Genomic DNA, 11,332 nt, shown 5'->3' with positions numbered 1-11,332 from the left:
TGCGGGTCGGTGAGAAAGCAGATCTCTCGTGCATCGGACTTGCGCTTCTCCATTGCCGGCGCGGCAGCACAGTGGCTCCACACACGCACACACTCGTGGAAACATCTATACATAGAAACATACCGATATCCTCGTCCCTTCGCCGATCAGCGCAGCTGCCGGATGTCTGTCGGGAATGGGTGCACCGAAAAGGCAGCAGAGGCTAGTGCGAGCGTTTTCTCGGCCGTAGCGACAAGTGCGTTGATGGACGCTACAACCGCTGCATATGTCCGACGTCATCATCTTGCCTCGATGACGAGCTCCGTCACGCCAGTCCTCAGCGGCATGGAAGAGGATCTGCTGTGTCGCCCACGGCATTGCAGGACAGGCGACTATGCGCCGCCAGAAGCAATGATGGCATCTGTGGACACAACGCTCCCTCTTCAGTTGCTGCTGTTCTCCTTCATCAACTCATCCTCGTCGGCCAGCCACGGCGGGGTAAGCAAGATCAGCTCCAAGGCCGTCTCGTACTCACTCCTTGCACAGGACGCTGCAGGGGACGAAAGCGCGGCTGCGGCTGCGCGGCCGCCGACTGCCTCCGACCTGAACGATTGTCTCTGGCCCGTGGACGCGGCCTTTGCCACGAGGGAGGACGCTGTCAAGGCAGACGTATGCCGCTGTATAGCGCTACACTTCGAGCGCTCTCTCACCGGCATCGGCCTTGTCGAATCCTTGGGGGGCCGTCTCCGCTGGGCCCACGTAGCGTCAGACCGCGACGGCGGCAGCGAGCGCCTTGGTGTGGCTCTCACCCTCGATGTCTTTCGGTGTTGGAAGCAGGTGGTCGTACCACTGCTGCAGCGAATCAGCGACCGTGCATCTCGAGGCTGGCCCGCCGGCGCCGCCACCGTCGATGCACTGTTCGACTGCCTGGTGAAGGGGCCCGCGGCGGCGGCGGCGCCGAGCTCGGACGCTTCCTCGCCCTCGGCATCCGCACTCACGTGCGAGGAGGCGGCCTACTGGTGCTTCGCGCTGCTTCGCGGGTACTGTCAAGACTTTCCCGAGACGGTGTGGGCCTCAATACTGCGCGCTGCACAGGATGCAGCAGTGCAACAGTGGAGCAGCAGTGCAGTGGGCCTTCCACCGCTACCGGGTGAAGCACTTCTGGTGCGCAGCTTCATTGCCCACCTGTCGTGCTCAGAAGTTGACGCTGCCTGCGCCACGTCGGCCACTGCGCTGGAGCAGCCGAAATACGACGACATCGTCGTCGCTCACATGTCTGCCGCCGTTGCAGCAGCGCGAGCTCGTGCCGAATCGTGGGTCTGGGACGAGATAGAGCTCCTTCAGCGGACGTCTGCAGATGCGACGGTGTTGGACTCGTCACTGTCGGCACTGCTGCGTGCCGATGGGTACTGGGCTGTGCTGATGCAGCCGTACACAGCCATGTTTGCTCAGTACTACATGTAATACTAGTGTTTGGTGACTCCACCAAACCGGCACAGATGTATCGAGGTGTCGCAGGTGACGCAAGCACGCGAAAGTCGACCGCGCACCTGGAATAAGAAACACACAGAAGAAACGTGCCACAAAGCACCGACAGGCGCCTTCGCGCCGCCACCGAGGCAGCGCTAGCGATGTCGTGATAACTCTTGGCGCGAACATGAGAATTAGATGCCGGTACTTTTTGCACGAAGGGAAGGAGTTTTGCGGTTGCGCTTATTATGTGGATGTCGGGAAGTGGTGGCTGTTCGCCTCCCCCCCCCCCTTCCCTCAACTAATCCTCACCGTACGCTCTCTCACGTAAGTGTCCGTGCATATCGCATAAACTGATCTCTGTCGCTCCCTCTCTCTCTCTCACACACACTTGTCTGACATCTCCTATCGCCTTCTCCCTTTCTTTTTTGCTGTTTCACTTGTGTGCGCATTTTGACTGTCGTTGCTCTCGGCGCCTCATGTGCATGCTGGGCGCCACACACACATATGCGCATGTGCATCCCATCTGCTCCTTGGCCAATGCGCATTGTCTGCCTCGATGCGTGCAAATAATATATATATATATAACGGACACCACTTCCACACGTCCTCCAAAAATATTTTAAAAAGTGCTAAGCACTCTCCGGCTTCCGCTTCGGCTTCCTCAAGCGAGTGACAAAAAGAAAACCCTTCACGCTACTTCTCCGCCCACCCGCTTGCCCTCTTCATTTGTGTTGTACGCATCGCTCTCTCTCTCTTTCTCTCTATCCGCCACAGGAGCATACAGCCCACACGCGTACCACTCCCTCTCTCCCCTTCCGGCCTTTCTCTTTGCACTTACAGAAGACACGTGCGCCGGGTGACGCTGTTGTTCTTTACGGGTGTGTATGTACGTATCGAATCGGGTTTATCTTCCCTGCCATTTTACATTGCTTACTGACTTGGCCTTCGCTTTACTCGACCACCAACACGTCTTTCGTTCTGCGCCTGCTGCAGCAGCTCAACAGTGACGTATTTCCGAGAAAGCAAGGCAACTGCGAAGCTGAAAAAGAGGGAGGGGGAGAGAGCAAGCAAAGCCGGAAAGCGACAAAAAAGTTCGACGAGAATATATATCTATTTACGTATCTATATATATATATTATATTTATATATATATATATATATATTGATATATATATATATATATATATATATATATACACAGGCACAAGAAAAGGACGCAGGCCCTTCGTCCCGTTGTGCCCAGGGACAACAGAAGAGAGCGTGTGCGTTTTTCTTCTTTTCTCCGTGTTTGTGTGGGAAAGAGTACCGTTTTCGGTAGCTGTCTTGCTTTTTGTCGTTTTTTTTTTCACGTTTTCACTCTCCTCGGTGATCCAGCGCTTGAATGTATGCGTGTGTGGGGTGTGTGTGTGTGCGTCCTTTGCCCGTCTGAGAGTAGCGTGTTGTACTTCTTCACGTTCCCCACGCACACATTCGTCCCCTGCCCTCTCGTTCTCCTCAGGCACGTCGGCATCAGCAAAAAAGAAAAGGCGTGCTACAGAACAAGACGGAAAGACAAGCGCAAGCTGTCACGTAAACAAGCCAACGAAGTAGCATCCCCGCACACAGGCGAACACGGCTTCGTGGGCTTCTCCCCTTTACCACGAAAAAGCTCGGTTTGCGCGCCACGGCTACGCTTGCCTCCTTTCGTCTCGCTATTTGTTTCGACTTGTACTTTTTTCCATTTCTTTGTCCCTCCCGGTAGCTTCGTGGTTTCGCTCTTTTTCCCCCTGTTTGCCACCATTTTTTTTTCTCGTTTTCCTGTCGCGGTTGGCTTCCTTGTGGTGGTGGTGGTGGTGTGTGTGTGTGTGTGTGTGCGCGCGCTGCTGCTGCTTCTGTTGCTGACGCCTCTCCTGTCGCCGCTCGCTCTCGTGACCGTGCACTACGGTGGTGGTGTGATATTTCTGCACCTCTAGGTAAATAGAGCCCTTTTTTCTCTCTAGGGAAGGAGAGGAGGAAAGAGAGGGGATATTTTCTCTTTTTTTTTGCTACCTTGTACTCCTCTCACTTGTTTTTACTCATCGGCGGGACACACCTCTCTCCCTTTTCTTCGTTTTTTTTTAGAAGCGTTCCCTCTATCTATCCATCTATATGTATTGTGTGTGTGTGTGTGTGCGCGCGCGTTTGCGGGTTACGGTCCTCCTTGTTTGCTGATTTTTTCCGACTCACCTTTGTTTTAGCCTTACAATAGCCAAGGTGTTGTGAGAAAGAAGAATCGAAGAAACCGCATCTACAGAAAAAGGGAACGTTATCTAGCCTTTCTCCCCTTCCCTCTTTCTCCTGCTTGGCTTTCTGACTTCGCGACATACACAAGCACGTACCCGCCCAGTCCTCCAACTCCCCACCCCCGACCCGACATAGCGTTCTAGCCAGCCAGGTCTGCTTTTCAACTCTTCAAAAACTGAGACAAGCCCAACCGTCACCCCCTCTCCGCTTGCTGGCGTACGCAGCGTATCTGTAGCTATAAACGCTCACAACTGCATATTCGCGTCTCTGTATATCAGAATCTATCCAAGATTGAGTCACTTCCTTATTTCTTCGAATCCTTCATCCCTTCCTTTTTCCTCTTCCGTGCTCTTCTGCCCTTTCCCCGTTTTGTTAGCAGCTGACCACGAAAGTGGTTGCATGTGCGTGCTTTACTCGCCGTTTTTTTTTCGTTTTGCATCTCTTTCCTCTTTTAGCGACGTGAGTGTGTCTGCTTCACACATCCGCTAAACCCCTTCTCCCTTCTCTCATTTTTTTTCCTCCAGCCCCCATTCTCTTCAGCCCTTTTGCCTAACACCTTCACCACTACTATTCTTTCTCCCCCTTTCCCTCCTTCGTTCTTTATTGTTTTTTTTTTGCTTGGTTTCTTGTCGATTGTTCGGTGTTTCACCGAGCTTGTTCTCTTTTCTTCTAAACAGGCGAGCCTTTCAGCACTCTTTATCTCTCTCTCTCTTCCCTCCCAACGCGTAGTGCCCGCGCCGTTCTTCTGTTTTCGTTGTTACGTCTCTTTTTTTTTGTCTTCTTCCTTCTCCCTTATCACCGCTGCAGCCACGCGTTTTATTCCTCCTGCTCCTTTTTGTATTAAGCTCCTGTGTACGCACTCGCGCCATCTTTCACGTAGGCCGCACTGTTTGAACACACCGTTCTTGTGTGTGTGTGTGTGCTCGTCTGCGCGTGTGTCAGTGACTAGAGCGGAGTAACGGCATGCGAGAAAACTGGTAGATCTAGCCAGTAAGCTTGGAGTACCTCCTTCTCTCTTTGTGTATCTGTGTATGTTTGTTTCTGCCAGTAGTCAGAGGACGCAAGTTCGAGTGACCAAGAGAGCGAGTTGTAGGCGAAACAAGGACGCCCTACCCCTTTAAGCAGGGTTGGCGCAGAAGAAACTACTTCCTCTTCCATCCCTCCCTACTCTCTCTCCTCCCCTCTTCTCTCTTGTTTCGGATTTTCTAATTGTGTTCCACGTTGCGTATGGTACTTTCCTTCTGAATTTTTTCCTGCTGCTCGACCTCCCCACCTTCCTTCCCTCTCTCTTCCCTCCTCCATCCATCGCCTTCCCTTTTTTGTTTTTCTCTTCTCTCTACCCCCCCCCCACCCCCGATCCCTCTTTTTCTTGCTCTCTTTCCGGCGATTTTCATCATCTTCAGCTCTCACTCTCTTTCTGCTTCAATTTTATTGAAGATCTGGAATCCGCCGTGACTATTCTCCTCCTCTTCTCTTTCCGTTTCGTTGTTTCCTCTCTTTTTCTTGTCTGTTGTTGTTTCGCTTGACCCTCCTGTCGTGTGTGTGTGTGTGCTTTCTCGCAGTCGTGGTCCCTCTCTGCTATCTCTTTTACTCTTGCTCATTTTCTGCTTTTTGCTCTATCACCGATCCTCTTCCTTCGTTTCTTAGTATCTGCCGTATTTTCTTGCGCTGTTGTGTTCCAGTTTTGTTACTCCCTCCCTACTCCCCCCCCCTCCTCTGTGTCCGCGTGTTTGCTCGCTACTGTGCTCGTGTAGGCTGTCATCGAGCTGGCCCATACGACGGCGCGAGCAACAAAAAAAAACACAACGATACGCTGACGAGGCCGTGAAGGCAGGAGGAACGCTGAAGAGCGAAAACTCTGTTGAAAACAAAAGATAGTGGCGCGCCTCCCTCCCTTCTTCTTCTTCTGTTCTGCACTTTTATTCTTTGTGGTTCTCCGTAGACGTGTGTGACTGTATCCTATCTTTTTTTTCCCCTTTATCCACGCTCGCTTGTTTCTCTTTCGGGAGACTTTGCTTCTTTCGTGTTCTCTTTTCGGTGTAATTTCTTCGAGACCCGCGGTTCTCTCTCTCTCGAAGGCACTTGGCTCTGTTGCACTGCACGTCTCGCACACGTTTGCATCGATTGCGCAGGCGCGTGCGTTGGCTGAACAACAGGTCAAAGAGGACTCTGAAGCGAACGAGGACACGCAAACCGTAAAACCAGAAAGGCAGTAAAGGAGTACAGGACAAACGTGCTGGCTGTCTTGCCGAGGGGCCGACAAGCCCTTCGCTTTTTGCTGCTTTGTGTGGAATTTTTCCCTCTTTTTGCCCCCAGTTTTAAACGCGTTTTCTGCTCGTGTTCCTCGCAGTTTTGTGTGGTGCGCCACCTCTCCATCGAAAAGACGGAGAAAGCAACCAACTCTCTTCCCCGACCGCTTCATTGTTGTTCTCAGGGTCTTTTCTACGTATATCTCGTCTTCTCCATGCCTGCATGCACGTCCATCGCCGTCACCGGCCAGCCCCAGTCATGCACATCCGCTGCCGCCCTCACGGTGCCACTGCGGCCACAGCTTCTAAGGTCTAAGATGCTGGGACTTACTGGGAACGCATGCACCTCGCCACACCTGCATCCGCTGCGCGAGGCCTCCACACACCTGCTCGGTGACACGCAGCAGCGCGCGCGCCATCGCTGTTGCCCAACCACCCATGATGCCACCTTATCGCATCACCGCAAGGAGGCTCTCAGCACCAAAGCCATTGACGATATCAATCACTCGTTGCTGAATAACACTGCCTACGGGGTGCTCTCCGGCAAGCGCGGTTGCAGGCCGCGGCGCTCCTCCTCGGGGGCCTGCCGCAGCTCTTCGCTGGCGCTGCTGGACACAGCTGAGGCGGCCTTGACCAGACCTGACCGCTGCAGCAGCGCACCAGCGAAGGAGGCTGTCGCTTCAACCGTGGCGACGCTGCCGTCATTGTCACCGATGAAGGTCAAAGCGGTCGCAGACAGTGCAAGCGTCTCCCCAGGTGTGACGTCTACGACCGCCGTCGCTGAGGTATTGCCGATGTCGCTGTGCGCGTCGAACACCCCACGCCGTCTCTCCGATGCGCTGCGGTGCGATCTCGGGCAGAGCAGCGACAGCGATTGTTCCATCGCCTCACCGCGGATGGCCCTTTCTCTCTACGCGACAGAGGAAGAGCTTCCCGTCTGCATCGACCCGGAAGGTGTGCAGTGCTGCCCGTTAATCGATCCTGAATGCGAGGAAGGCGTCGTGACGGATGCACAGATCAACTTGTCACCGTTCCTCAACTGGAAGTTTGTGCCGTACCTCTCCTCGCAGGCGAAGGGCCAGGTCAGGCCCACGGTGGTGCTGGACATGGATGAGACGCTGCTGCACACGTCGGTGATGCCGATGCCAGACGCAGACGCTGAGATTGACGCGCTGTGCCCGTCCGACGAAGCGCAAGGCACAGGGACGTCAATGACCTCGGGACGCTACAAGCTTTTCGTGAAATACCGCCCGCACCTGGAACGCTTTCTGCTGTTTTGTCTGGACCACTTTGAGGTTGTCATTTTCACCGCCAGCAAGGCCCTCTACGCCCAGACGGTGCTAAGGCAGTTGCAGAAAGACTTCCCCAGCATCAACATTCGCCTCGATGGCAGCAGTGCCAGCGGCAGCGCTCCAGCGTCGCAGCGTGTGGGCGACGAGGCGCGCGTCATTGAACTGCTGCACCGCGACCACTGCACACCGACAAACGTCGGCTACGCGAAGGACCTGCACCTCCTCGGCCGTGACCTGCGCCGCACCATCCTCGTGGACAACAACAATGTCTGCGGCGTTTTTCAGCCGTACAACTCTGTTCATGTGAGGGACTTTGCGCGCCGACGCTGCGCCGAGCGGGTGCCAGAGCAGCAGCGGATGAGGGTGACGCAGCTGTGTCAGCTAAAAGGGACGGCTCCTGCGTCGGCGATGACAGCCGTGGAGGACGCAGACACTTCCCATCTGCTCGGTAATTTGGAGTGCACCACTTCCACATACGACTGGTTGGATCGAGAGGACACCGTGCTCCTCCGCTTATGCGCTGCAGGCGGCCTCCTGCATCGCTTGTCACAGTGCGAGAACGTGCCGTCTTTTATGCAGCGCACTGTGTGCTTCAGCCGTAGAGCACACCTATCACGGCTTGTACGCGGCTCAGTCAGTAGTGGGATCAGGCCATTCCCTGGGGAGGGGTAACGGAAAAGAGTGACCTACGAGACACGAGCATTAAGAAAAAAATGTACGAAGTCTAACGGAAAAGGAGTACAAGGGGACATCAAGCCAAAAGGAGTATCAGGGAAATCCGTCATGGGGAGTGCAATGGCATCGCTGTGCTTTACCGGAGCGTGCTTCATCATGGAGATTGAAAAATAAAAAAACACAAAGCTGGAAGATCATTCGGCAACCTACCCCGCAGAATTCATGTAAAGCAAGACCGACAACCCGTACTCGCACAGCTGTTGTATTATTATCATTAGTGCCCCTTTGCTTTGATGACAGCGCGTCGTCTTACGTTGACGAAAACGCGGACGACGAAAAGCAAGAAGGACTGGGCAGCCGCCAGCCCGCATACGCGCACGAGACGCATGGGGAAGTGATTGGGGAAAGACAGCTGTGGGAATAGGACATTGTCGGGAACACGATGAACTGAACGTGTGTATGACCACGTCGGAATCGTCGAGGCACTGAAACGAAGAGCCGCCGCCTTCCCATAGATACTTTTTTTCCCTTTTGTACTGAGACGAAGATAGGACTCGCTGAACTTCAACGCTCCTCTTTCCTTGTTTACCAGGCTTCTTTATTTTTTTTTTGCAAAGGGGTGGGGGCGATTGTTTATTTTTGACAGCTGTCTCGGATTCCTGTCAAGGTCTTCCTCAGTAGTCTCTTTTTCGAAGGCCCCGACGTATCAGCGCTGCGTGTATTCATCCCAGAAGGCTTTTTCCTCTCCTCTTTGTTTCTGTGTTTTCCATTCCTTCTAGCGTGGAACGCCCAATGCGAGCGTTTCCAGTCTGTTGCTCCTTCAGCGTGTCTTTTTTGTTTTTGTGCGACGGCGCAGCCGAGCTCTGTCTTTTAGCAACCTGTGCGAGCCAAACGGTCGTGCGAGTGAAGAGAGTGGCCGTCATCACCGTTGTGCTCAGGAGGTGCTGTGAGCTTCGTGGTGCCAAAGGAGAAAAACGGAACAGCACCAGAGGGCGTCGTTTCGAAGATCATCAGTGATGGTTGAGTTTTCGAGCCTGAAGCAGCGGCACAAGGAGTCGACAAGTAACAGCGCTTCTCAAAGCACTCCGATTAGCCTGTTTCTCCCCCTTTTCATACGCTCTGCGTGATTCTCGACGCTTGCGTTTCTTTTTTTCTTCTCCCCTCCCCCCCCGGTCGTCGCGTCGGCTTTGCGCATTCAGACGTTTGTTGTTGTCGCTGCGGGCCTCGTGTGTTTATGCATGTCTCGCTCTCTCTGTGAAGTGATGCGCCCTTCTTTTTCTACTTACGGTTGTAAATACTTTGTGTGTGTGTGTGTGTTGGTGTGACTATGAAAGTTGCTCATGCTTTTTTCTGAGGTCGCCGCCCTGCTTCTCTGCCCGTTTTTTTCTCACCTCTCTGTTTGAGCTTTTCTGGTCTGGGAATCCTCACTCCTCACCGTCTTTTTTTTTTGCTCTTTCGCGTATGTGCTCGCTGTTCTCTCTCTCTTCTGGCTTCTTTTTTTTTTGAATCGCTTCGTTGGTTTTGAAGCCTCTCTTCGTAAATCTTTTCTGTCCCTCTTGCCTGTATGGTTTCTCGTGTGCGTGTGTGTCTTTTCCGCCTCTATACTCTCCTGTTGAAGTGTATTTCCTCTCGTGGTACTTTTGCTGTTTTTTTTTTTGTGTGTGTGTGGGGGGGGGGGGGGGGAAGAGGGCTCCCCCTCCTTTTTTTTCACGTTCGTGATAGTCCTTCCCCTTTCGCTCTATCGTTCTGCGGTGTTAGTCATGGGCTTCCTAGGCGACGCTGATGCTCTCCAGAACTCACGCACTGCGGCAGTGTGTCCCCCTGCCTTCCACTCCCGACACAAGAAAAAAACCACAAGAAAGAGAACTGGGCGTAGAGGATGAGAAGAGTGCCTCTCTTCTCTCTCGTCTGTTTGTTTTTCGAAAGGTTGTACGAGTGACTCTTGTTTGTGGCACGCATGACACACCTCCCGGTGACTGGGTGTTTCTTCAAGACGTGACATACCCTCACGCTCTTTCCTTCTTTTCTCCCCCTCTTTTGTTGCTTCACTGGCTTTCACCTGGTCCATTCCACACTTCAGAATGGCTCGCTTTAGCGTGTGGACATGTTTTTTTTTTGCTGTTGTTCTCTCTCACTGCCCTTCCAACCCCTTTCCCTCTCTCTTCCCTCTCTACCCACTCGCTCCATTTTCTCCCTTCCGTGTCCTTTGACATACGCGAGAGGTCAACTTTCTTTATGTTTCATGCCCGCTAGAGATGTTACGTATATGTCATCGCATCTCTTTCGTTATTAGCACTCCTCCGTGTCCCTTCCTGTGCGTCTGCCCGTGTACATGACTTTGTTACCTTTTTCCCCCGTTTCCCTGCCCCTCCCCCCATCTTGCTCCTTCATTACTAAATACTGTCGGAGTCGCTGAAAAGGGCCCTAGGACGGCGCACAATTGTTGCGGTCCGCGGTGCGCTGCATTTTGTAGTCTCGATCCTCTTCGAAGTACAAGCTTACCTACACACCCGCACGCCAGCGACTACATCGTGGTACACTTTCGCACACCAGCGAGCCTCCGTCTCTTTCCGTTATTTCAGCGTTTTGCGTCCGTGAACACTTCACTGCGCTTAATGCTGCTTTCATATTTTTAACCTTTCTCTTGTCGCCGGCATTGCGAGAGCAGGGCGTATCCGCGCTTGTATCGCCCACAGTTCACATGCATGCGACGACGTGTGAAACACTCCACACAGTCCGCTGATTTTGCCTCTTTCGTTTTGTTCCTCAGTATTATGATTATGTATGTGTTGTTTTCCACATCCTGCTTATCATGCATTTCGCTGCTGCATTGATGGCGTGCTGATGAGCAAGCTGAGGGGACAACATCGGCAAACAGCAAGCTGCATGCAGCTCCTTGATGTGTTCATCTTTCATTCTGTTCGGTCTCTCCTCATGCGGAACGCTGACTGCAGCATCAGCTCAAGTATATATATATATATGTATAATATATATTTCTAGCAGACACCTTCTGGCGATCTTCGCTCTTTTCATCTTATAACGCGATCACATGCGAGTGTCATGCGTTCATCCTCACACCCACTGGCCGTTTTTCCACATCCCCTCCTTTCTCGGAAACATCTTCAATTTTTTTCGTGTCTTCTGTTCTGCATCGTGCCTGCTCCGATGACAAAAAGGGGGAGGAGGTCCTATTTTCTTGGGTGACCCTCCTGCCCCTCTTTCCAGTTTCATCACAACGGCAGCACCAGCGTCTATACATGTATAGTTTTCTTTTTTGCCCTTACCGTGCCAGTCCACCGCGAACAAGTCAGAAAACAGATGCATACAACCACAGCCCACTCGTCTCTGTAGAGGGAGGGGGGGGGGTACGGCTGCATCCTGGGCGTCTAGGACGAGCCGCCT

The 11,332-nt window shown here is 53.0% G+C and overlaps 2 protein-coding genes across 2 annotated transcripts; both read left to right on the top strand.

The window, feature by feature from the left end:
• Positions 1 to 291: 291 nt before the first annotated feature.
• Positions 292 to 1,443, top strand: LMJF_35_3530 (hypothetical protein; the record flags this gene model as incomplete). Its single annotated transcript, XM_003722699.1, has 1 exon — positions 292 to 1,443. One exon carries the CDS (start codon positions 292 to 294, stop codon positions 1,441 to 1,443), a length of 1,152 nt encoding a protein of 383 aa, XP_003722747.1.
• Positions 1,444 to 6,178: 4,735 nt separating this feature from the next.
• Positions 6,179 to 7,927, top strand: LMJF_35_3520 (hypothetical protein; the record flags this gene model as incomplete). Its single annotated transcript, XM_003722698.1, has 1 exon — positions 6,179 to 7,927. The coding sequence occupies one exon, from the start codon at positions 6,179 to 6,181 to the stop codon at positions 7,925 to 7,927; it is 1,749 nt and encodes a 582-aa protein (XP_003722746.1).
• Between the last annotated feature and the right edge of the window lie 3,405 nt (positions 7,928 to 11,332).

This window comes from Leishmania major, chromosome 35 (assembly GCF_000002725.2).
Source record: "Leishmania major strain Friedlin complete genome, chromosome 35".
Lineage (NCBI taxonomy): Eukaryota > Euglenozoa > Kinetoplastea > Trypanosomatida > Trypanosomatidae > Leishmania > Leishmania major.
This window is presented reverse-complemented; position numbering and strand designations above follow the sequence as displayed.